Consider the following 25650-nt stretch of genomic DNA (forward strand, 5'->3'; position numbering starts at 1 on the left):
CAGAACAGGTCAATATATAACGATACCCCTGAGACACTGGTAGAGGGCCCACAATGTCTAGATGAACATGGTCGAAACGACGGCCGGGTGGAAGGAAAGGTTGGGGCGGCGTCTTAGTATGACGGGAGACCTTTGTCATCTGGCAGGGTAGGCACATGCGCGTCCAAGCGCGCACATCACTGTTGATTCCGGGCCAGACATAGCGCTGGGTGAGAAGACGCTGAGTAGCCCGAATGCCAGGGTGACAGATGTCGTGTAAGGAGTGGAAAACGGTGCGTCGTAATGAAGCGGGAACGAAAGGGCGGGGAAGGTCAGCTGAGACATCGCACCACAAGCGCTCAGATAATAATGGATGAGGCACCAGGCGTAGTCGGAGAGAACGGGGGTTCTCCCGAAAAGCGGCAAGCTCTCTATCATCCTGCTGTGCCGAGGAGAATGAGGTCCAGTCGATGGTTGGCGGTGGAGAGTCAACCGCGGCTATACGAGAAAGGGCACCTGCGGCGGTGTTGTCAGCTCCTTTCACGTGGCGGATGTCAGTCGTGAACTCCGATATATAAGCCAGATGGCGGAGTTCACGGGGCACGTACTTGGATGAGTTAGTGCGGAAAACATACGCCAGTGGCTTATGGTCAGTCAGCAAGTAAAACGAGCATCCTTCCAGGAAATGCCGAAAGTGCTGTATTGCAGCGTAGATGGCTAGTAATTCCCGGCCAAAGACGCTGTAGCGGGTCTCAGCAGGAAGTAGCTTCCGAGAGTAAAACGACAAGGGTCTCCACTCGGAGTTAATGCACTGCTGTAAGACGGCTCCGACGGCCACGCTGGATGCGTCCACCATCAACCGAGTAGGGGCGTTGCTGCATGGATGAATGAGAAGCACGGCGTTAGTGACCGCTTGCTTAGCAGCAGCAAAGGCGGCCTGGGCCTCTGACGACCAAAGAATGGCGGAGGACGGGCCGGCGGTCGACCGAAGGAGGTCGGTGAGCGGTCGTAGCAGTTCGGCACAGTGTGGTATGAAGCGCCTGGAAAAATTCACAAGCCCCAGGAATTGGCGTAATTGGCGCAGTGTTGTAGGCTGAGGATAATCCTGAATTGCTTTAACGTGGGACCGGAGAGGGCGTATTCCTTTGGATGATATGTGATGGCCCAAGAACTCGAGCTCAGATGCGCCGAAAGTACACTTAGAGGCGTTCACAACGAGGCCGTACTGCTGAAGACGTTGGAACAGAGCGCGTAGATGGTGCTCATGATCTTCAGGTGTGCGGCTGGCGATGAGGACATCGTCAAGGTACGCAAACACAGTAGGAAGACCCCGTGTGACCTCAGAAATGAACCGCTGGAAAGTTTGAGCCGAATTGCGGAGTCCAAAAGGCATCCGCACGTATTCAAACAACCCAAAGGGCGTCGTGATGGCGGTCTTAGGTATGTCGGCGGGCTCGACAGGAATCTGGTGGTACGCCTTAACAAGGTCCACTTTGCTGAAAATTGTGCAGCCGTCGAGGCGCGATGTAAAATCCTGGATGTGAGGTAGAGGATAGCTGTCGTGGACAGTCTTGGCGTTCAACGCTCGATAGTCCCCACAAGGACGCCAGTCACCAGGATCACGCTTTGGCACCAAATGCAGCGGGGAAGCCCAAGCGCTTGACGATGGGCGGATAATGCCGAGCTGCCGCATGTGGTCAAACTCCCGTTTAGCAATAGCTAGGCGGTCTCCTAACAGGCTGCGTGGTCGAGCGGCTGCCGGTGGACCCCGGGTGACGATGTGGTGTGTCACCGTATGTTTAGGCGGCTGAGTGAGGTTTAGTTAACTCCGGGAAACCCGCCAAGATTTTTTCGAACGGTGAGGAAGGTATCAGCATGCGGATGGCCATTGGAGCGATGTCGGACAGGACTCTCGAGATATAGAGACGAGTCTTACCATCTATGAAGCGGCGCCGCCACACGCTGATGTCCAAATCGAAGTATGAGAGGAAGTCCGAGCCGATGATCGGTTGAACCACGTCTGCGATGACGAAAACCCACCGGAAAATGCAGCGAAGGCCGAAATCGAGGGTGAGAGATTGGAGCCCATACGTTGCTATAGACGAGGCGTTGGCAGCACGAAGAACTTGCCCTTGTGACTTTGAACGATCAGCCTTAGTCGGGGGCACAACGCTAATTTCCGCGCCCGTATCTATAAGGAACCTGGCGCCCGATAGCTGGTCCGTGACCATGAAAAGGCGGCTGGGACGAGAAGGGAGATCACACGCCGCCGTCAGTGATCCCGGCAGGCGTTTCCCTGCCACGAACATGGGGGTGTGCACTTCGTGGCTCGGTGTCGGAAACCCCGGTGGTACCAGCAGAGGGGTGGAGGGCTGGGACTCCGAGCATCTCGTGTGCGTGGAAGAGCTCGACGACCGGAACGAGGCGAACGAGTCTCCTGCAGGGGGCTCCGGAGTGCGGCAATGGAGGCGGCGAGTTCGTCGATGCGGGCCTCAAGGCGCGAAATCGCTGTGTCTGCTGGTGGTAAGACAGCGTTGACAAATGGAGAGGTCGCTTCATGAACCTGATCGGCGAGCTCCGCCAGGCGGTCGAGATTGACGTCGCCGGCCGCCACGAGGACAAGGCGGATTGGCTGAGAAAGGCGTTGGAGGAAGAGCTCGCGAAGCAATGCTGAGTGGGCAGAGACGTCGTGTTTCCCAAGAAGCTGTCGCATTCGGCGCAGTAGTTGGAAGGGGCGCCTGTCACCAAGGTCCCCCTCTGCAAGGAGCTGCTGTAGGCGGACGCGTTCCGAAGGCATGAATCGTTCCAGCACCTTGGTTTAAGGTGCTGGAGGTGGTTTTAAGGTGTGATAGTGGAGCACATAGTCGCTCTTTTGCTCACGCAAGGCATTTCCATCGCGAGAGGCATCCTAACGCTTACTGGTGGACAGGCAGAAGTGCTCCTTACAAACTTCAGCAATGAGCGCCATCAAATCCAGAAGGCTACCGCAATTGCCTACTTCGACGATATAGACCAAGCCGGGGATTGCTGTGCTTTGCAACCAGATGACGCGACAGTCCCTGCCTCGACAACTTTGTCGGTGGACATCTGCTCCACGCTACCGCCCTCTGATAGGAAGCGTCTACTTGGACTTATACATTAATTCGAAGACTGCTTTTCGCGTACGTCAAAGGTCCAGCGGACACCATTGACCAAGCACCGCATCATTACCGAAGACAACACGCGACCGATTCGGCAGAACTCCTACCGTGTGGCTCCGAAAGAACGCGAGGAGATTCAGAAGCAAGTACAGAAGATGCTCGTGGATGACGTCATACAACCTTCCAAAAGTCCTTGGGCGTCCCCCGTGGTTTTGGTCAAGAAAAAAGATGGCAGCTTGCGTTTCTGTATTGATTATCGCAAGTTGAACCAAGTCACGAAGAAAGACATCTATCCACTGCCTCGCATAGACGATTCACTCGATCGGCTGCGTCAGGCGCGCTATTTCTCTTCAATGGACCTCCGAAGCGGCTACTGGCAGATAGAAGTCGACGAGAGAGATCGTGAAAAAACGGCCTTTGGGACGCCTGATGGACTTTACGAATTTAAGGTGCTTCCTTTTGGGTTGTGCTCGGCGCCAGCCACTTTTCAGCGTCTCATGGACACCGTACTATCGGGCCTGAAGTGGCAAACATGCTTGGTCTATCTAGACCATGTTGTTGTATTCTCAGCATCATTCGAGGAACATCTCAGCCGTCTATCTACCGTACTCCAAGCCATACGCTCGGCCGGCCTGACTTTAAAACCAGAAAAATGTCATTTTGGTTTCAACGAACTCAGCTTCCTAGGCCACGTCGTCAGTCAAGAGGGTGTTCGACCTGACCCGGCCAAAATAGACGTCGTAGGGCAATTTCCTGCACCCCGTGACAAAAAGGCTGTGAGACGCTTCTTAGGGTTGTGCGCCTATTACCGACGATTTATCGAGGACTTTTCGTCTATTGCGGCGCCATTGACACGACTCACACGTGAGGACGTCCCCTTCTTTTGGGGTGAACAGGAGCAAATGGCATTCAATGAACTGCGACAACGCTTGCAAACACCTCCAGTCCTTGCGCACTTCGACCAAGACGCCCCTACAGTACTTCACACTGACGCCAGCAATGTAGGTCTAGGTGCCGTTCTGGTGCAGTGGCAAGACGGCTGTGAAAGAGTAATAGCCTACGCCAGCAGAACTCTCTCTCGCACGGAGGAGAACTACTCGACCACCGAGAAGGAGTGTCTCGCCGTGGTGTGGGCAGTCATCAAATTTCGTCCGTATTTGTACGGCCGCTCCTTCAAGGTTGTTAGCGACCATCATTCTTTGTGCTGGCTCACCAACCTTGAAGATCCATCTGGTCGTTTGGCGCGCTGGAGCCTAAGACTTCAAGAGTTTGACATGACCATCGTCTACAAATCTGGGAAGAGGCACACCGACGCCGACTGTCTCTCACGGTCGCCAGTGGAAACTGTCGCTCCTGATGACGAAAACATCGACGCGGCATTCTTGGGAGTTGTCAACACGGCCACTATTGCACGAGAACAGCGCAGTGACCCTGAGCTGTTACCACTCATTGAATATTTAGAAGGACGACGTAAAGACGTGCCGCGGTTATTTGCTAGAGGACTGCCATCTTTTTGCTTGCGAAACAATGTTCTCTATAAGAAAAACTTCTCACCAACCGATAACCCGCACTTGCTCGTCGTGCCTGCCTCTCTTCGGAAAGAAATTATGGAAGCGTGCCATGATGAAGCAACTTCTGGTCATCTAGGCTACACCCGAACATTGTGCCGACTACGATGCAAGTACTACTGGCCAAAGTTACCTGCTGCTGTTAACCATCACGTGCGAACGTGCACCGACTGCCAAAGACGCAAATCGCCTCCCAGCAAGCCAGCCGGTCTTTTACATCCAGTCGAAGCACCAGAAAAGCCGTTCACCCAGATTGGAATGGATTTCCTGGGTCCCTTTCCAACTTCCACAACAGGGAACAGATTGATTATTGTGGTCACTGATTACCTGTCCCGTTATGCGGAGACTAAAGCTATGCAGCGTGGCACAGCAGCAGAAGCCGCTCAGTTTTTCATCAAAAACATCGTCCTTCGGCATGGCGCTCCGACAACAGTGATCACAGACAGAGGATCTGCCTTTACCGCAGAGCTTTTGGAGTCGGTTCTCAGACTCAGCGGTACAGCTCACCGGAGAACAACTGCATACCATCCGCAGACAAACGGACTGACGGAGCGCCTCAATAGGACCCTCACAGACATGATCAGTATGTACGTTGACACGGAACATAAAAACTGGCATCAGATATTGCCGTACGTGACCTTTGCTTATAACACCGCTCGACAAGAAACCACTGGAATGACACCGTTCAGTCTGATCTATGGTCGCGAAGTCACGACGACATTGGACGCCATGTTGCCGCATGAGTGTGACGACATCCATGTAGACGCCGAAGAATTCACTCAGCGTGCCGAAGAAGCCAGACAGCTGGCGCGCGTGCGCATCTGTCATCAGCAACATCAAGATGTACAACGCTACGACACCCGACACAAGTTTGTTAGCTACTCACCAGGCGACAAAGTGTGGGTCTGGATTTTGATACGTCAACGTGGACTGTGTGAGAAACTGCTAAGGCGGTACTTTGGTCCGTACAGCGTCACGCGACGCTTGAATGACGTGAACTACGAAGTCGTTCCCGACACTAATTGTAGTTCTAAGCGCCCAACGCATTTGCCCGAAGTCGTGCACGTCGTGCGTATGAAACCGTATTTATCGAATTAATTAGCTCCCGGTTACCGTTTTCGTACGACCACTTCATACGCCTGGTAGAGCATTTAAGTTGCGCATCGGGACGATGCTTCTTTCGGAGGGAGGCAAATGTCACGTGCTTTCCCAAGAAAGACGATGACAGTTGTGCATGTGCCACGAAGGACTAAGAATTGGACGAAGAAGAAGAACTCGCTTGCGCGTTCAAATTAAAAAGATCAACCTGCTTCTGGTGTCTCAGTCTCTACGGCAAGACCTCTGTTTTGACGTCGTGACAATATGGCGTAGTGTCCGAGGGGTTGGAGAGGACGTCGGAGAGCTCACTGGCAACGTCAGGAGGAAGGACGGAGGCTACGTGGTAGTAGCGTGTCGTTTCCGAGGCGATGCGGTACAGGGAGAATTGCGCCTCGACCTGATGAAACCAAACTTGCGGGTCCTGTGGCCAGAAAGATGGGAGACGCAGTTGCACGGCCGAGACGTCCTGCGGACGTGAGGCTTGTTCGGTTGAGGGTGCATTCGAGTCAGTCATTGTCTTCGTCCAAGGTCACCACTTGTAGGCTTATGCCACAGGAGCGAAAGAAAGACACGCCTGAACGATAACCGATGCCAGCCAGGAACGTGAGCCGTGGCTTCACGTGCCACGGCCTAGCGCCTTCTTTATTTTCTTCTGTCGCCATCGCGCGCTCTCCGGTTTGCGCGCCGCCCGAACGAGGGCGCTACAATGTTTTGATACCACGACTAAGAAAAAGACGCTACCATTACTGCTCGCCAAAAGTAATGCAGAACCCAGACTGCTGAAAAGAATGAGGATTGCAGCTAGAGATAGTGTAAAACAATTGAGTGGTTTCCGCAGCATAAGTGCCCCAGACTAATAGGAAAATTCTGTTAATATTTACCAACCCAGCAGCTTTGCCAAGATAGCATTGGTTGCAAACATGTTCTTGTTATACATAACTATTTTGCCAATGTTAAATTTTAAAGCACACTAAAGAAAAATATTAAATCAGTTTAAACGAATAAAGTAGCCTTTAAAAGCTTAATCTGATTTATTTTCATAATAATAGGCAAAATTTACAAGTGACATAAAGAATCACAATATGGAAACACATTGTGATTCAAGCTTGTGTGACTGCCGTAGAATGGTGTAAGTTACAGAGAACTTGCCCATTTTTCTCTTTCGTTCTTTTAGAATAGAGTGTACAAGAAAAAAAGGCTACTAGACCTAAGGAGGCAATGCCAGAATCTGTTACATCACAGTGGGGAGATCTTGCATTTATATATATTGGTTTCTTTTCACTTCTCTGGCTTACCAAGGTGTTTTTGTGCAATATGCAGAGTGTTATAAATGTATAAGCATTTATATGCCTACTCATGGTCAAAACTGTGTGTTTACCTCTGCCATGCAAGAATAGTTGATGTAAACAAACAAAATGTAAATAACATATTTTTTTATGTTGCTTCAATTCAAATCTAGGGTCCCACGCTGTGAAAATGAGTGTCTTATCCACAGAATTAAGCACTCACACACAAATAATTTGCCCACATCTCAACTACTAAGTGTGTTGTACCAGCAGTACAAAACATATGTAAAAAGAGAACACATTCTATAAAGTCTTCATTTACATATTTTGCAGTGGTATAAATAAAAAACCTCCATGAAACAACAGATAAAGCCAACATGAAGGACAGTAGGTATCGAAAAAACTCTGACTTTGCAGCAATTTGATGCGAAAGAGATGTTGCGGTGGTCATAGGATGCGCATTCAGAAGGCCATTCCACACGCCAACAAACACTAGAAAGATGAGGAGCACAGCCCCAATGCTGGCCGACAACAACATTCTAGAGAAGGCTACAGTTGTGTAGATTTTTCAAAGCTCTGTGCTTATACAACCACTTAAACTTCTACAAGGGAAGTTTTGAAACGAATTGTTGGTATTGCAAATCAGTAATTTACTAATACAGTCACAATTACCTTAATCTTTAAATAGACCAATTAAGCTTTCCCCCAAGACACTTGGCAGTGCATAGCTGTAGCAAGAGCGTTCTGAACGCTCTAGGTAGAGTTAGAGGCAACAAAGCATTTTCATTCTGAAAATGGTCAGCAATAGCACACGTAAGAGGTATGTCAGCAGTGTTTGAGTCCACACACACACCTCTCGTGCACAGGCTTGCTTCGCTGTCCGGAGAGTTCGAGTACGGTGCGTCCCCTGGGCGTCTGAAAGCGCCACACAAAGATCTGATCCTTGGATGCGGCAAACACATGCGATTCAGTCATAGACAGGTGCAGGGGCTCTACTTCTGTCGTTGTGCTGTCCACTGGTGTCCCTATGGAGTTGCACACAATCAGAGCAAACTGAAAATGAAAGGAGTTTTCAAATTAGGATTGCGGCCCAAAAGCCAAAACACGAGAGGCTTTAAATATGCTTAATACAAATGGTGTTAGTGGCGTTTGAATGCCAACTGGCCTTCCTATTTCATTAAGAAGGGACGCGGGCTTTGAAATAGAAAAATCGCGAAAAAGCCGACTTTTGGAAAACCACATATTCGGGCAGTGCGTATCATACACTACCTTTTCTGTAAATATCAACGTCTAACTCATCGCGAAACTGTTTGCAATAAAGTTTACAAAGCCCCCGCAGCCCTCGAACGACACGGGAGCGCTCAAAACAGCCCAACTTGGCGCAATCACAGTTTCTCGACCGTTTGACGGAGCTCCGCCATTTTGGTGTTGTTTTGTTTATGAATTCTTGCCACCAGCAGCGACGACGGCAGCGCAAGTGAGGAGCAAACTGCTCATGATTGGAGGGCTCGCGAGAGCTTTAAAGTTTCCCGTGGCAGAAACGCACTGTCGGGATGGGCGATGCGAGCGGTTCTCAAGGACGAGAGGAACCCTACAACTGCGATTGGCTGCAGTGCGCGATGACGTAGTACTCTTGCACATAATGCGGCTCTCCGTCGTCTGCTGCTCCTCCGTCCCTGGCGTTTTGCTCACTATCGTCTATCAATGCAGCCGTTCGCATACTCTCCACGTTTCAACCGTTTTTACGTTACGAAACGATCTTCAAATGTCTTCATGAGAAGATTTTCAACTATCATTACGAGACAGTTGTTGCATTCGCTCGCGATGTCTCCAATGAAAAGGAAGATGCAACAAGTGTTCGGTGCAAAAAAGCGATTCATTAAGGTTGTTCGCATGGCAAGGCTCTCTGCTCGCACGTGGGCCGACGATGATCGCGCAGACAGTACATGTGGAGCAGCTTCTTCATCTACGCAAGAGTGTGGTTCCACCGACATGCCTAGACACAGGACTCCTGCTCCACAGGAGCAAAAATTTGATGTTGTAAGTGTGCCTGGTGTCTCGCGCTCATCGACAGGGGCTTCCACAGCCTTTCATCAGTCTCCCGAGAGTGCGATCGCGTCATCAGCTGTGCACTTGCGAACACGTTTTCTGACGTGCGAAGAGAAAAAGGCGGTGGATCAACAACGTGCTGCTGTTCAAAGAGAACTTGGCGCTATGCCAGCGACAGAGCAAAAATTTCAGGCAATGGAGTGCGACCTGGCTATTGAATGGACAGCCAAGCAAGATTCACTGCGCTTGAAGAAGGCTAAGGAGATATCCTTGGAGAAGACGGAAAGGCGGCGAAGAAAAAGAGTGCCAAAGGACACCTCCAGTTATGCGGCAGGGTTGTTTAAGATTTGCATATGTGCCCAAAACTTCCAAATGTCGTTTTCTCAAAATAAATATTTTTAGCTAGCGAGGCTGCTTGTTCCAGCCATATCTGGAAAACGACTAATCCTATTTTCATAGGTCTTTTTTATTATGTACGTGAATAAATTTTTAAGGGGGAGACAAGCCCATTTTTTCAATATATTGTATCTGTTATTTATGATACCAAATAAAAACTTGATTAATAATATGCCAATCACCACTAAATTTGATGCTGTGCTAAAACTTTTAAGTAAGAAAATTCAAAAAGAGAGCTCTGTTACCCCCTATGGTATGAGTCTGAGAATTATCATTGTTAATTTCACAGTTCCAGCATCTTTTGAAAGTTCTCTAGGCCTGGAATAAGAGAACCATGTGCACTATTGAGACATACTTCCACTACTGGAGAACCAGTGAACATAGCTTCACGAAATTTTGAAGTTGTTCTAATGCTTTTGCTATTAGTCTATTCTGAAAATTTTATTGAGATATCTAAATAAACAAAAATGTTGGTATCTGATAGTAGTCTCCCCCCTTAAGGACAATGTCTCCTAGGCCTCTACCAGCTGCTCTCTGTCTGAGGATGCCTAATAACGATAATATCTACCTGAATAAGAGTGAACAGTTTGACTAGTTGATTTGCATAACACATTGGTACAAGTGCCAGATGTGGATAAATTTTAAAGAGGTTGGTTCTTTACTAGCTAAAAGGGAAACTGTTTTATCTATGAATTCTGTTTATTTTCATTTTTATTATTTAAATGTCCACGTTATTTAAGCAAATACCTGTACATCATTGCTTAATGCACCAATTATTTAATTTTTCTCTGATCTGTTGCCACTGGGGCTGCGAGTTAGATGATAAAACTGGGCGCATTTTAAATGTTACCACAGCCTATAAAGATAGCCAACACTAAGCCTTCAAGAAGAAAATCATTCGTAATGTGTATAATAAGCAAGCTTCCCTTAAATCATGACTTCCCGAAATTGTAGGTGTACCTGACAAGGCGGTTTCCTGGCAGCAAAGCCTGCACTGCCATGAAACCACCTATTCAAGTGGGTTTACATGTCAATTCATTTGTTTCAAATACTTCGAAAACCAACACTTGTGTGGAAGCAAATGTCAACTATCGTAATAATATTCAATCTAATGTTCACCCAAGCCAATAAAATATGATGCCGTAAAAGTTAATTTGCTAGCCTTTTTAAATTTTGGCTCCTTGGCGCAGATTAACTGGTTTGTAAGTTATTTTTCGTAAGACAAACTACAGTAGAAGCTCGTTAATTTACGAACTTGACCATGACCGTAAGACTGTTCAGATGAAGTGTAATTCAAATTAGTGGGGGCACGCTAGAATGAATGGACGTCACACCACACTGCGTGGGCGCAACCCAAAGAAGCCACCACTAGACTCATCATCGCGAACTAGGTGCTACAAACGTTTGTGACAGCTGATTTTCTAAATGAGGTCATGGAGATGTATCAGCGAACACAATCATTCATGTGGGAAGCGAGCCTTAAGATTGAAACATACGAAGCTATTAATGTTTTCAAACACATTTATTTACATGGCAGAGTAAACACAACAAAAACTAAAAGTAATCAGTGATTCGCATGTGCTCGCGTTCTGTCGCGACTTTACGAGCATCGCTTACAGCTTGCCCAAAAGCTCCAGCGCAGTGTCCGAATTCTCATCTGCTGAGAAACGCTGCCATTCTGTTGTTTTGCACCTCTGATAAATTTGGTATGATTTGGTTTTGAAACACATTACAATCACTCTGCACCAACTTCTTTGAGGAGTGATGAAAACTAGGTGCTCCCAGTTCGAATTAAACCACTGTTGATGTCAACACATTCAAATCACCGAAAGCTTTCCCCCTTAGAAATACACAGGGCTGAGCTGGGACCGGGGTATCAGTAAGTTTGAGTTAACTAAGTACAGGTTAATGAGATTTTATACTGTACTTTCATATAAGCATAATTAGAGGGCATGATATACGCGAGCAAAAAAAAATGGTGGGGGAACAAATTGAGCTGACCTTCAGAGTGTTTCCATCCTCACGTGTGGCAATCGTGCAGAATTCACCCATGGCACACATCTTCTGCAGGTTCTTCATGTACTTTACATATTTCTGTGAACAGAACACAGTCACGATAAGAACAAGCACACAGGGCCGAAAATCGCTGCTATAAAACTGCTTCGAACCAGCCAGAGAACTCAAATGGCAATTCTCCTTGAAGCACATGAATAGAAGACTCGTCGCAAGTAAGGAATACATTTCGTGCAACTAACACGCTATCTCTGGTTGAGACCAGAGATCTACATCCACATGGATAGCACCTAAAGAACTATCAAACTATTTATAGTTAAAAAGACCATGACACGGATATCCAACAATTTGTGGTTTTCAGCAAAAAATAGTACTAAGTGGTTTATTGTGCCTATACATATATAAAAAGTGGGTCGCCCACCGCAGGCAACAGCCATTTCACCATGGCTTGAGTGATGACGTGCAGCATTGAACAGAGCCGTCCTCTTCTGCCGGAGTTTCAGCTGCAGCAAATCATTCTATTTCAGTGCCAAACTGAAGATAGCTATATAGCTATATAATATCTCGCTTTTCCGACCAGATGACTGCAGAACAAAATCGTTCGCCTAAATGAAGACACAGCAAGCTTGTTATGTCACATCTTGTTAGTGCTGCCCATATCTAAGGACACTTGGGTGTTTATAAATATACTCGATTATAAATTAAGTGCTTGACCAAGTACACTAAAATTTCATCAGCTTATTCATGAACGCACAAGAATTAACCAACATACAATATGATATAAAACTGGGTGTCATGGCCCTTTTGAAAAATTTGTCTGCTTTTTACAGGGCATCTTTGATTTCTATTGAGCCCCAATAAATAGGCTTGTGCAAATAGTGAACTCTATGTTCGAAGCGAATAGTGATTTTGGTCGAATAATTTCTAATCGAATTCGATTAGAATATATAAAATATAAAGAAAAATGGCATATTTATCATAACCTAACTAATCTGCACAATATTTTTTTTAAACAAGGCCTCTATGTTTTCTTTATTTTTTTCCATTCAAAGGAAGTCGAAACAAATTTTAGAGTCTCAGGATTTGACTTTCGGTAGGATGCAAGTGATAACCTGTAAAATATGTAACATTATTCATTACACCTAGAGTGTATAAGTCGGCAAAACAAGCTTTTAAGCTTAAAAAATGATCAACTGATTTGAGGATAAAATGTTCATTTGAAGGGACCCTGCTACAGTTTCTCAAGAAATGGATTCACTAAAGAAGCTTATTACCTTGTGAATTAACCGCCGCAACAATTTTTAGAATCTGTCCTGTATGCGTGGAGTTGCAAAGATTTGACACATGCTGCAATTGCATTCTCCTTCTCGTCTTTACGAAAGCGCTTGAAGCAAAGCCGGGAGAGATGGCATAGGGAAAGAAAAAACGTCACGTGCGTGTTGTGACCCTGAGCACTCTTTCTCTCTCTTATTTTTCTTTGAATATGTGGCTTTTCAATGCAATTGCGCACGTATGCCTGAACATGTCGGGGCCACCTGCAGTGGCCCTAGTAACGACCGAGCGCCCCATGCTCAAATCAGCCTATGGCTGGTACAATGGCAGTGACGAGCGCTTTCTGACATTTTGGCGCCATTTGCCAAGAGAAGAGAGCAATTTTTATCTGACTTTTAGAATTTATTGTGGATTCCAGGTCACATGCTGCGCTATAATGTTTAGCTCACGTGTTTTCGGTAGCCTCAAATACCGATCGGCAGTGTTTTAGTGTTTGCTGACCATGCTCGAGAAGTGTTGCAGGGCCCCTTTAAATTTGAAGTGGGGCTTCAAGGCAAAGCAAATTTCCCTTGCACAGATGTTTTCAAGGCTTAGCACTACAATACTGCAGTGAAACCACCTTTACAGGCAGTTACATGCACTTTAGTATACACCCATTTGTTCATGTCGAATACTTCGACCTATTCGATAATTTGAATTCGAATCGAAGCAAATTCAAATACAGTCGACGACCGATCATTCGGACTTCAAGGGGAATGCAAATAAGTCCGAATTATTGAAAGTCCGAAAAAACGAATGCGTCAGAAAAAAAAATACTTTTATCGACACTTCAGTCTACCGGTGGCCGAAAAAGTCATTAATGTGTTGCTGCATGCACTTATGCTTATGTGCACGCAAGTCCGCCTGTATGTCCGCCAGTGTGATACGATCGCTGTACGACGACGAAAGAACAGCGAGGGCTCGAGACAGGTCCGCATGCGACGGCTCCGGAGCAGACGGCGCGACATCATCGTCATAGTCAGAACCGCTGTTTGACGGTTGCAGAACCTGTTCAATTACATTGTCGTCATTCAATTCGGCACACGACGGCACTGCACTGTCGACGTTCGCAAAGTCTTCAAACGTAACAGTGTCAAGAATCGGCACACCGCAGCCTCGCAGGTCGTCGATAACGTCCGCACCTGTGTCCGATGCGCTGTGCGGCAGGTTCGGCTCTTCAGTTGCATTGTCGGGCTCTGCGGCTGCAGTGTTGGCGGTGTCGGGCTCACTACACAACGTAAATCCTGCGTGCCGGAAACAGTTGCTGATCGTGCCTGCCGACACTGCCTTCCAGGCATCAGCAAGCATGCTCACGGCTGACATCAAATCAACGTTGTAATTTATCTGGCTCTCTAAGCAGAGCAACACGCGCTGTAGCATGCGTGAACGATACAGCACCTTCAAATTCTTAATGATACCTTGGTCTATAGGTTGCAGAATACTGGTCGTATTCGGTGGCAGGTATTCTAGTTCGAAGGCTTTCAGACAGCTGATCCGCGCAGGGGCAGTACAGTTATCTATGAACAAAAGGACCTTGCGCTTTTGCAATTCAAACTTTCAATCCAATTTTCCGACATGCTCTGCGAACAGCTTCTGCGTGACCCACGCCTTCGTATTGGCTTCGTACCAGACAGGCAGATTTTTTTCCCTTAAAACATCGAGGGTTTTTCGATTTCCCGATTACCAGCAGCAGGAGCTTTTTCGTGCCAGAAGCGTTGCAGCCGACAACGACGGCGACTCGTTCCTTGCCGAGTTTACCTCCGTTGCAAGGTTCTCCAGAACAAGTGAGTGTCTTCTCCGGTAGTGTAGCTTATAAAAAAGCCCGATTTCATCGAGATTGAAGGTGTCATCAGCCGAGTAGCACCGAAGCAGCTTCACCAACTTTCCACCGCGGTAGTTCGCTACCAGTGTGCTATCCACGCCACCGCTCTCACCGCACATTTTTTTGAAAGCGAGGTCGTATCGCTTTTTAAAGTTTCGGAGCCAGCCATCGCTGAACTTAAATCCATCAATGCCAAGGTGAAGTGCCAATGTCTCGGCCTTTTGCTTGAAGAGTTGGCTGGAAACGGGAACCCGTTGAGCGATGGTAGCGTTAAGCCAAATGCTCAACGCTTCTTACAACTGCGGATGAACACCTTGGCGCACCCTCTTTTGTTCACTTCCGGATGATGTCTCCGTCACGCCTAAAATCTTGTCCTTATTCTTCATCTAGTCCGATATGGTTTGCTTCAAAATGTTGAACTCTCGAGCAACTTCAACTTGCGGACGACCACTGAGCACTTGCTGAATGATGGCTACTTTCTTTGCCATGGTTAGTGTTGTATATCTACCACGTTTCGTCGGCGCGGCCTTCGGCGCTGGCTGTGAGGGCACCGTTAGTGCCATTTCACTTCAGATCTTGTGAGACAGCTGGACGTAAAATAAAGCAAGTCTCAAAATAAATATGAACGCGCGCAGAATTGAGCAAAACGCTGTACCGCACACACATTTGACAGAATGGCGGCGATGGACGCACAGCCGCGCCGCACAGCGAGGGTGGCGAGGGTATACAGGAACCGGAATGTAGGATGATCGCGATGTCGATACAATCCCCCAAAGTTGAGCCGTGCCTCCAAGATCGGCATTTTCAAGTACAAATCTCTGAGGCATAAAGTTGCGATCGAAATAAAGGCTCATAGATTACCAATTAGCTTTCGTTTTGATCTCTGAGGCCATACTTTGTATGGTTTGAGTGCCGGAGGAGATAATGGCTGCCGATCCGGCGTGCGCGACAGTCGGGCAGGGTCCGAATTATCGAATTTAGACCTGGCAGCTGTCTGAAAAATTGGTCGTCTTTACACCTTACTTCTATTGGACCATCGGCGGTGCCGCGCGACTGTCCGAATTACCGAGCATGTCCGAATTATCGGTGTCTGATTTACCGGTCGGCGACTGTACTCTACTATTCGTTCAAATATTCAAAACATTCGAATATTCGCACAAGCCTACCCATAAAGATTGAAATTGGCGCAGTGATCAATTGGCTTAGGTTCTTTTGGAGCAGATATTGGAGCAGGCACAAATACATTTTAAAGCAGCAAAACTAGCCCTTGGAGCAGGTGCCAGAAGAATCAATTTTAAGATACGTACTGCTCATGACAGCACAATTTTCTGCACATTATTCAATCATAATAAAAAATTGGCCCCGTATCTGCATGTTTCACCGCAAATGTCATCGAAAGACGATAGTCTTGCGTGTGGAGGGAGCGAACAAAATGTTTTTGATGTTCTGCACGAGAAAATGGGTTCATTGTATTATGGAAGCTTGCAGTTAGAGAGTATCGATACATGCAGCGAAGGCGAATGAGTGCATCGAGGCACATTAGACACGAGCCCCATCTGGCAGTTATCTTCGAAATTAAGGAAGGCGTGAGCACCCGTGGAGGGAGCTGCGCACCTGTCTCGGAAACGATAAGGAGTAGAACCCTAAGCGACGGGCAGGTGCCACCACCGTGTCGTCTTAGCAAAGTGTCGGAAATGCTTGCTTTTTTGAGCATCGGGTTGCACTGTCAGCACAACGTGATAAACTCTACGGTCCTTAGAATTACTTGTGTGTGCCTCCTCTAGTATAATGGCACACATACAAAACATCGACATGCTTTTATGGTGCCTCAGATATGTGCAATATTTGCCTTTTAATTGGCAATCGCACAAGTATGAACGCTGAAACTTAAGCAATATTGGTGGGCACTGCGGATAGGGTCGGCTGTCTGAGGTACCATTTGATGCCTTTAAAAAAATAGTTACCTTGGACAAACAGACAAATGTACAGACAGACAGACTAAAATTTTGGCATTGAAGGTCCCCAGGAAAGACTATCGTCTTTAAAATATAAAAAGCACAGAACTATAAATATCACCCACATCTTACCTGACCTAGCAGATAAAGCCAGTGGTGAAATATAGAACCATAGTAACTTGTTATAAAGTGACTAAAGGTGACATGATCATCATAGATTAGCTTGTATATTCGAATAAAAAAATATCACAAATGTCTGTGATGGCACCTCTGTGTTTTATCAATAGCAATAAAAGAAGACACATATAGCTTGTCATTTTGTTTGTTGACCACATGCTTCTTTCACTGCAGCTTGAGGCCATCAGAAACTGTGTAGGGTGTTTTGAATCTTTTAAATGAACGTTTCAGAGTAAACATTTTCGGATGAGGGGCAGTTACTGTATCAGTACAAGAGTAAGCATTGCCTAGGAAACTCATCCCATGCACAAAAAGAGTCACTGTATTTGGCACATGACCATCAAGCAGAAAGTTTCTTTAATTTGTGAATTCCAAAATTGGCTGCAACACTGCTTCACTAACAAAAGCAGGTTGTCATCGCCGTGTGCTGTCAGGAATGGAGTGAGCATCAAGAAGACATTTATGACAAAAGCGACCGTACAGCACAGCAAGCGCCCCACTTGTAACTGCACCAGCTGAGTTTGCAATGTGCTGCACACAACCGGAAACGATCGGCCTCATGTGACAGCAAACGCTGCTCGACGGCGAAGATTTCGCATCGTCAACTGACACACACGCACCAGGGAAGTCCTAACAATTGGAAAGAGTCGTGCACTTTGCTGTCTTTGTTTGCCAAGACATCGTTTCCAAATGCTCCATCCGTGACAGTCATAATTTAACCCACGCTTTGTTAGTATTGGCAGCACCCATCATGTGATGAAGTTTTGCAACGGGTAGTTGGCACGTGATTACAGGATTTACAGCAAATCCTGAATGCGTTTACGAGAACCTGGCCATGCACCAAAATGCCTGTTAGGTGTACTGGAAGGCACTGACACTATTTAAGCTGTGGATGTGGTGATCTGACTGCTTGAGCGGGATAAAAACATGAATTCACCTTTTCGGATGATTTCGTACTCCCTAGGTAGTCTGTGAAAACAGACATTTACTGTATTGTAGCAGCGACTTTTTACTTACTTTAGCTTGGCTCGGATCGCGTCATACGCAGGGTCCACCGCAACTTTACTTTTAATAGAAGAACTGCAAGTAGTTACTTTTACCGTAATTACTCGAATCTAACGCGCACCTTTTTTCCGGTTAAGCGAGTTCATAAATCGCATGCGCGTTAGAATCGAGTATGAACAAAAAAATTACGGTCAATCTATTGCCATCGGCAAATCTAAAATGGCCGCCCCCTACGTGCGTCGGCATGGCGCGTCGGCCATTTCTGCCTATGTGTTGCCCATGTGTGGCACTTCGTACGTGTTGAGGAGTTCGTCATCTAGTAGTGCATTAGCATCGACGGCGTGGAAGGGCCGACTCCAAAAACTCGAGTGCACCACGATGCCGCTTTTAAAAGAAAAGTCATCGCGTGTGCAGAAACGGACGGAAATCGGGCCGCATCGCGGTCGTTCGGAGTTTCCGAAACGTGCGTGCGGGACCGGCGAAAACAAAAGCAGAAGATTGTCCACAGCAAAGCTTCACGCAAAGGCTTCAGTGGACCACAGCAGGGTCGGTTTCCGCAAATTAGAGAGCTGCTCGGCGAGTATGTGCTTGAGCAGCGAGCGGCACAGCGGCCCGTGACGACAGAACTGCTCCAAGTGCGGGCTATGCAATTAGTCTTAGAAAAAGGTCTAATGCAGAGCCAGTTTAAAACGAGCAGGTACTGGCTAACTAACTTTATGAAGAGGAAAGGCTTTTCCCTCCGAAAGGGAACATGCATACGCGAAAAGTTTTGCGGAGGAGTACGATGAAAAGCTTCACAGTTTTCAGAGGTTCGTCCTAAACTTGCGGCGCAACAACGGCTACCTGCTTGGGCAAATCGGGAATGCCGATCAGACGCCTCTTTACTTCGACATGCCTGGCATCACAACCGTCGAGAAGAAGGGGGCGAAGCAAGTTCGCGTGCTGACAACGGTTCACGGTAAAACTACAGTGACGGCAATGCTCTGTTACACGTCAGATGGGCACAAGCTTCGCCCGTACCTCATATTTAATTGGAAGACGCTCCCGAAAGGAGTCGTTTTTTCGAGTGGTGTGATCGTGCGGGCCAGCGAGAAAAATGGGTGCGCGTTGCAATCGATGTCTTACGTTTTTTTTTTTTTCCGCGGTGGAAATCGGGTGCACGTTACAATCGAGGGCGTGGTAGAATCGAGTAAATACGGTATTTCTGAAAGCCGCAAAATACCCTTTGGCGCAGGTTTGGTGTAGATTCAATAAATTTTGAGGAAATGTAGCAGATTGTATCAGCCAGGGCACCTTGGCGCAGTTTGGTGCAATTGGCACAGCGGTAGCATCACTGTGCGTGACTGTCAATTATACCTTTCAAAGTCACAGTTGAACGCAAAAACTTATGGGTTTCCCCACACCTATTTACAAGTCCTAGCTGAACACTATAAGAACTTACGTGTGACCCAGCATGTGCAGATGATAAGGCATAATATTATTCCCTTCGACGCTAGATGTTGCATTTTAGCATGACTAATCACAGTGATCTTTTATGAAGGGTCCACATGTGCACTAATACTACAGTCTCACTGCAGCAAACTTGATTAAAATGTTAAGCATTTCTCGTCCTTACCTCATTTGTGTTTGTGTTCCAGAAGATCACTGTGCTTTCAATGCGGTCTGCCTTGTTGAATGCATAGGCCACAGTGTTTGCCAGAAAACACCACTGGTAATAGGAAAAACAATTTTTTTATCATTAAGCAATTTTATTAGTACTATAGTCTATAACTCAAAACTCTTGCAGACAAGTCTAGTAATTAGGAAAAAAAAAAGTGATACGATCAAGTTTAAAATTATACTACAGTCTTATGCAACATGCAAGATCAATGTCTTCATTAAGATGTAAGGCCAGGTTAAAAAAGCGAATTTTTCCTCTAAATGTCATTTTTTTGTTATGTGAAATGCAGAATACATTGCCCATCATTTTGCTGCATAAATCTTCCACCTACAGAGTTTATTTCAAAAGATACAAGAAAAATGTTAGACCACCCATCACCTACGAAACCGAAACTGAAAGTGCCAGTTTCGTGTGAATCAAAAGATTAGCTTAATATGTAGTATTTTGTTGGTTATTTAGCAATCATATCAAGTGCATAAATGTCGAAATGCTTTAAAACCATAGCCAACACCTCATTTTTAATCATAAGTGATGAACTTCTTACTACGTGAATGCACAGAACATAGGCCGGCAAACTCACTCGGGAGTTGACTCACTCAGATTCAGACCAAGCCACAAGTCTGAGTCTCAGTGAGTTCAAGGTTAAGCCATGAGGCTCAGCCTCAGTGAGCTCAAGCCATGAGCCTCACCACCATATTCACAAATGCTCCTCGACTTGACTTTCACCCTTCACTTGACGGAGTTGAGCACTGCGCCACAGCTCGGCTCAAAATGACGCTGCGCTACTCGAGAATTGCAGCAGGATATAGCTGATATGCAGTGACTTGCCGTGCTTAGAGACGGCACTCCCATCGGCTTTTTCAAGTGAAGGTGAAGCGTTGAGTGAAGGGTCGTTCTAGAATACGGGGGTCAGTCTCAGTGAGTTCAAGGTCAAGCCATGAGCCTCAGTCTCAGTGAGTTCAAGTGAGTGATATTCCGGTGAGTATCAGACTGAGCGAGTCTGGCTGAGAAAATTTTTAGTGAGTGTGAATGTGAGTGAATTCGCTTGAGGAAAATTTCGGGGAGTGCGAGTCTGAGGGACAAAACGTATTTCATGAGTGAGCTCCACATTTGTGTGCCGACCTAAGGCATAAAGCGATACATTCATTGTTCACGCTCAAGAACACGCATGTGAGCCTGTAAAACATCAAATTCGCCTTGTTTGATGATGCATGTGCTTTCAATAATGGCAACAGGATCACATTTGACATTTTCAAGCAAATTAAGATCGAGCCTGGCATGCGCCACAAATGACCAGCACCGCAGTGCGAAATCCCCCCGTTACGGCACTAATGCTTCAAAACAAGCCAGTAAAAAAACTTTGGAATTGCCGCTCGGGAAGAGGCACACAGCAGTAAGGTTTACGATGGAACTGCCTATGAATATTGAGAATTTCAGCCGTTTTGAGTGTCTTGTGGAAGCACTGCACCCGTTTCAACTCTTATTTGTTGACTTTCTCTGAACTTATATTTCTGGTATTTTTTTGCACACGAACAGTCGTAACGCATTTGCTATAGAACATTTTTCAATAAAACTTGGCCCACTCCTTATCACTATAGCGGGCGTGCAATGAACATCCATAAGCAAAATCGTGCCCCAAGATTTAACATGACTGCATGTTATACAGAGGTGCCCCTAGCGCTAGTGCACACATTCTTTTGCTATTTAATTAACATGTTTTTCATATTCATTAGATATATTTGTTTAGGTACATTACACAGGCCGAAGTTTCTTTTATGTCACTGCAATGAATAAACTGTTTAAATGAGTAGGACTTGAGTTGGCAGTGTTTGTGCAAGGCACACTTTTCATAAAAATTTTAATTATGAAAATTAACAAAAGATATGACTTGCTTCATAATGCTCATATATGCTCCAAAAAATGTGATTCATACTGCAAACTATTGATCTCAACTTTAATTTTTTTTTATTGATTTCAACTTTCAACCAGCAAATGTACAGAGTGGACGTGCTAAACAAATAAGGCAAACAAAATTCACAATATAAACTCATTTCTGTAATTAAAGAAGCAGGACTGTTGGAAGAAATATTAGTTGAACCAGGTCCTGTTGCTATTGCCAGTTTATGTAACGAAAGAAAAGCATCAGCAAGTAAAAAATACGGCTTTCTTTTTTTTTTTTTTCCACATAATACACAGTGGTTTCTCCTTAAACAGAACCTGAAGGGACCAGAGAAATGCGTTCCATTTAACAGGAGTCCCTTTTACTGAGAGATGAACATGGGTGCAGAATTCAAGTATGAAACCAATTGTTGATGATTAATATGTGAGGCCTAAAGTCCTAAAACCACATGATTATGAGAGACGCCGTAGCGGAGGACTCCGAAAATTTCAACCACCTGGGGTTCTTCAATGTGCACCCAAATCTGAGCACACGGGCCTACAACATTTCCGCCTCCATCGGAAATGCAGCCGCCGTAGCCGGGATTCGATCCCGCAACCTGCGGGTCAGCAGCAGAGTACCTTAGCCATTAGACCACTAGTTCAATTTAAGCAGCAGTTGCATTTAGCAGATATCCATTCAGCGAGAATATACTGCACATGCTAGGAGCATACAGTGAAAGCTCGTTAATTTGCAGTTCATTATTTCAACCTTTGGAATTAATTTGAACTGATGATCACGGTTCCACAACGATGTTTACTAAATATGTATGGGTTAACCAACTCGTTAGGTCAGGCACGCATCAGCTCCTCTAGTAATAATTTGAACTGCGCGCCACTGCGTGGTGGTATTTCATACTGCCGCTGCAAGCGTTCATGGCTTAAGGATAGATGATGCGAGCGCTGAGCACAGCGCCCGGACACGTGGCATCACCGGCGTCATTGCGCTCGCTCTTGGTATCATGTGGTGGTTCATGCTGGACGTGTTTGTGTAGTCTCCGTGTCCTTTGTGTGCCAAATATTCAGTCACTAGGCCTCGTGTACGTCAGAGCTATGAAGTCGTTCGATGGCGTGTTGTGGGTTTTGTACTAGTACGCCCAGCAATGGCATTGCTTGGGGTCAGGTCACGACAACAACTGTTGCCAATTGCTTCCGTCCCAGTGGCTTTCGTGCGGCCAACGAGGGCACAGCTGGCGAGATAGAGCGCGAGGCCAAGGTCATTCCTGTCGGACTGCGAGAGGTGCTGGAGGGCGTGAGCTTTGATGACTACATCGATGAAGATCACAGTGCAGTGGTCTGCAGCACAGCATCATCGCGCAGGTGGCAGGTGGAGAACCACTCGTGGACGGGGCCCTCAGCTTCGGATCTAATGGGGGCTATTCATGTCGCGTGCCTATTCCTCAGCTTCGAGGAAGGCGAAGAGGATGCTTTCAGCCATGTTTGCACAGTGGTAAACAAGGCTATGGTGACTGCAGAGAGTGATCACGGATTATTTTCGCAAATAAATACCTTGAGTGATTTTCCAACAACTCGGTCTCAATTATTGCTGATTTTCAATGAGTTTTGTTGGTTCAAATTCGGTTTAATTTGAAACACATTTGGCGTACCAGTGAAATTCAAATTAACGAGCTTTTACAGTAATATGATGAACAATCGTATAACTACGCATCTTATTTCATCAGTGTATTCAGGATGGATAAGCAAAATGATGTTCGGCGCGATGGACAGGCCCACACCTGAGGCTAACAGCAGCTCTGTCACAGTTTATTTTGTAGTGGAATAGTCAGGGTGAACAGTGGAAGTTCCTCAGACAGGCTGGCCGACGTTTTGATAGGAAGACCTATCTTTGTCAAAGGCACTTTGTCATCCTTGGCGTGTTGTATAAAACTAACACCCCAAGGATGACAAGGCGCTTTTGAGAAAGATAGGTCTTCCTATTGAAACGTCGGCCAGCCTGTCTGAGGAACTTCCACTGTTCACCCTGACTATTCCACTACGTGTTTCCATCTGTCGGCTACCATCTACATTTTACAGTTGATCTTATTAGTACTAGTGCTATCACAAAGCCGCAAGGTGGTGCCCAAGTCATGAAAGTATGCCCACTCACCTTGTAGTCGGGGCGTATGTTGGCGAAAAATATAAATGAATCTACGGCCAGAGCGATGCGGAGACCCATTCCTTCCCAAGCACAGGCGGTTATGTCCTTGCCGGGAACTTTCAATGTGTGCAAGTACTGCAATGTAACAATGAAAAAACAAAGAAAGAAGAGTTAAGCCATGACGACTTCAACAAATGTACAAAAATTCCCTCAGGACCGGGTCCCTGAACCATGAAATACCAGCTGCGCAGCGTTTTAGGCAGTCTATAAGGGAACAAACACTTTCTGTGGGCACTTGAAAGGGCCCTGCAACCCTTTTTCTAGTATCCATGGAATAGAAACACTAAAAGAGGTTATTGCCCTGTGAATTCACAACCCCAAAAACTTATAGAATCCATCCAGTACAAACAAAGTTACAAATATTTGTTGCACGCTGTATTCTCTGTTCTCAAGGAAAGTTCGGGAAGCTAAGCAGTGAGGGATGACACGGGGAAAAAAATACGTCATGCGCCTCGTGACCTTAAGAACTCTTTTCTCTCTCTCTTTTTTTTTTCTTTGAATACGCAGCTTTTCAGCGTGATCGGGCGCGAACGTGTGGACAAGTCAGGGTCTCTCCCAATCGTTCTGTGGAGTGATTTTCTAGCTGAGAGCGTTGTTTGTAGAGAGAAAAGAAAGCAATTTTTACCTGACCTTGAGAATTTATTGTGAACTCCAAGCCATGTGCTACGCTATAATATTTGACTTACGTGTTCTCAGGAACCTCGACTACTGATTGGCAACATTTTCTGACCATGCTCAAAAAGTGTGGCAGAGACCCTTTCGGAGCTTGTGCATTTGTCCCCCATTTCTAAAGTTCGCGCGATCTTCGACAAGTCTCGCGTGGTATAAATGTTTCCTTGTTTATGGGATGCATCCAAGAATGCGTCCTGGCGACCTATAACAGATGGCTGCCCATATTTTTAAAAGTTGGGAGAATATTACAATAATTGGGAAGCCGAGAGTCATAAAAATTATACACAAGGACTCCGTGAGCTGAATTCCACATGCATAATGCCCCATTCACTCCTCCCCCTTTTTTTGTAAGAGTCGACACTATCCCTACTCACCGTTGTACTCTTTACTGATGGCTGATTTACCAAACTCTTGCTATAATATTGTTGTTGCTTTTTCACATGAGCAGTGCTTTCATATCTCCTAGTTCACGAACATTTTTGCTAACTAAATGATATAAGAGCATGTTAATCAGATGGTGCGCACAAAGGTAGCAGTGTTGTGCATGCCTGAATATTCAAGAGAACTCGTGACCTTGCTGCAATTAGCAGTAATGCATATAAAACACTAGAGCTGCTTGAGTGATGAAATGAAATTAACCATTCTGACAGTCTTCTCTTCTGTCATTGTGATTTACAGATAACCCCGCTTTGGGGGCTGCTTTCAACTGCACGGCATGTACGTGAAAATTTTTTTACGAAGACCACATGCTGTTCAACCATTGATACAAGCAAAAGTGCAAATTCATTTCAAAAGTTAAATTTCATTACCTCAGTATTCTTTCTTGACATCAGCAAAAAATTATTCTCCTGAAATTGCTGAGCAGCACAGTTACAATATCCTGAGGTCAAAATACATGCCGTTTTATACTTCATTACACCGAGAATAATGTTATACGAAGAGTTCAATATGCTGAGGATTAACTGTAAAAGACCCTTAGACGATGTCGTGACAATTCTATACAGAATAGTGCTCCACTCTGTGCTCCACAACTCGTGGACAGCAGCCCCAAATGCCAATGTTACCTGGCCGTAAGGGTTGAAGAACTTGACCATGTTCCTCTTTTCACTCTCAGTGCCATAGCCTTTCCCAGTTACAGCCAACAAGCTCCCATCGTGGTTCCACTGAAGGCAAGAGGCGAGCATGTCTGTGTCCAACACGAGCGGAGCTGAAACCACAACACAGAATTGTTCGACGAAACAAAACAAGATCAGGCAAAGTGCCAAAATAGTTAGGAGGCTTAATGCGAGCGATTCCTGAAAAAAGAAGTCAACGATTGCCACTAGTCAAATGCCAGCACTGGAACTATAACAAGTAATATTTGGAATAGTACATCTGAATTTTCAAGCAAATAGTAGTGATTTCATTCAATAACAGCGAGTCA

At 46.0% G+C, this 25650-nt stretch overlaps 1 protein-coding gene across 1 annotated transcript in view; it reads right to left on the minus strand.

Moving 5' to 3' along the window:
* The window catches only part of Oseg4 (intraflagellar transport protein Oseg4), a 77750-nt gene that overhangs the window by 40835 nt on the left and 11265 nt on the right, over positions 1–25650 (minus strand). Inside the window, exons 9-13 of the mRNA XM_075886967.1 lie at positions 25292–25434; positions 23505–23630; positions 19415–19507; positions 11518–11610; positions 7925–8124 (exon numbers count right to left, since the gene is read on the minus strand). Of these exons, the coding sequence (XP_075743082.1) occupies positions 7925–8124; positions 11518–11610; positions 19415–19507; positions 23505–23630; positions 25292–25434 (655 nt within the window). The remainder of the gene's footprint in view (positions 1–7924; positions 8125–11517; positions 11611–19414; positions 19508–23504; positions 23631–25291; positions 25435–25650) is intronic.

The sequence above is a fragment of the Rhipicephalus microplus genome, chromosome 2, assembly GCF_043290135.1.
Source record: "Rhipicephalus microplus isolate Deutch F79 chromosome 2, USDA_Rmic, whole genome shotgun sequence".
Lineage (NCBI taxonomy): Eukaryota > Metazoa > Arthropoda > Arachnida > Ixodida > Ixodidae > Rhipicephalus > Rhipicephalus microplus.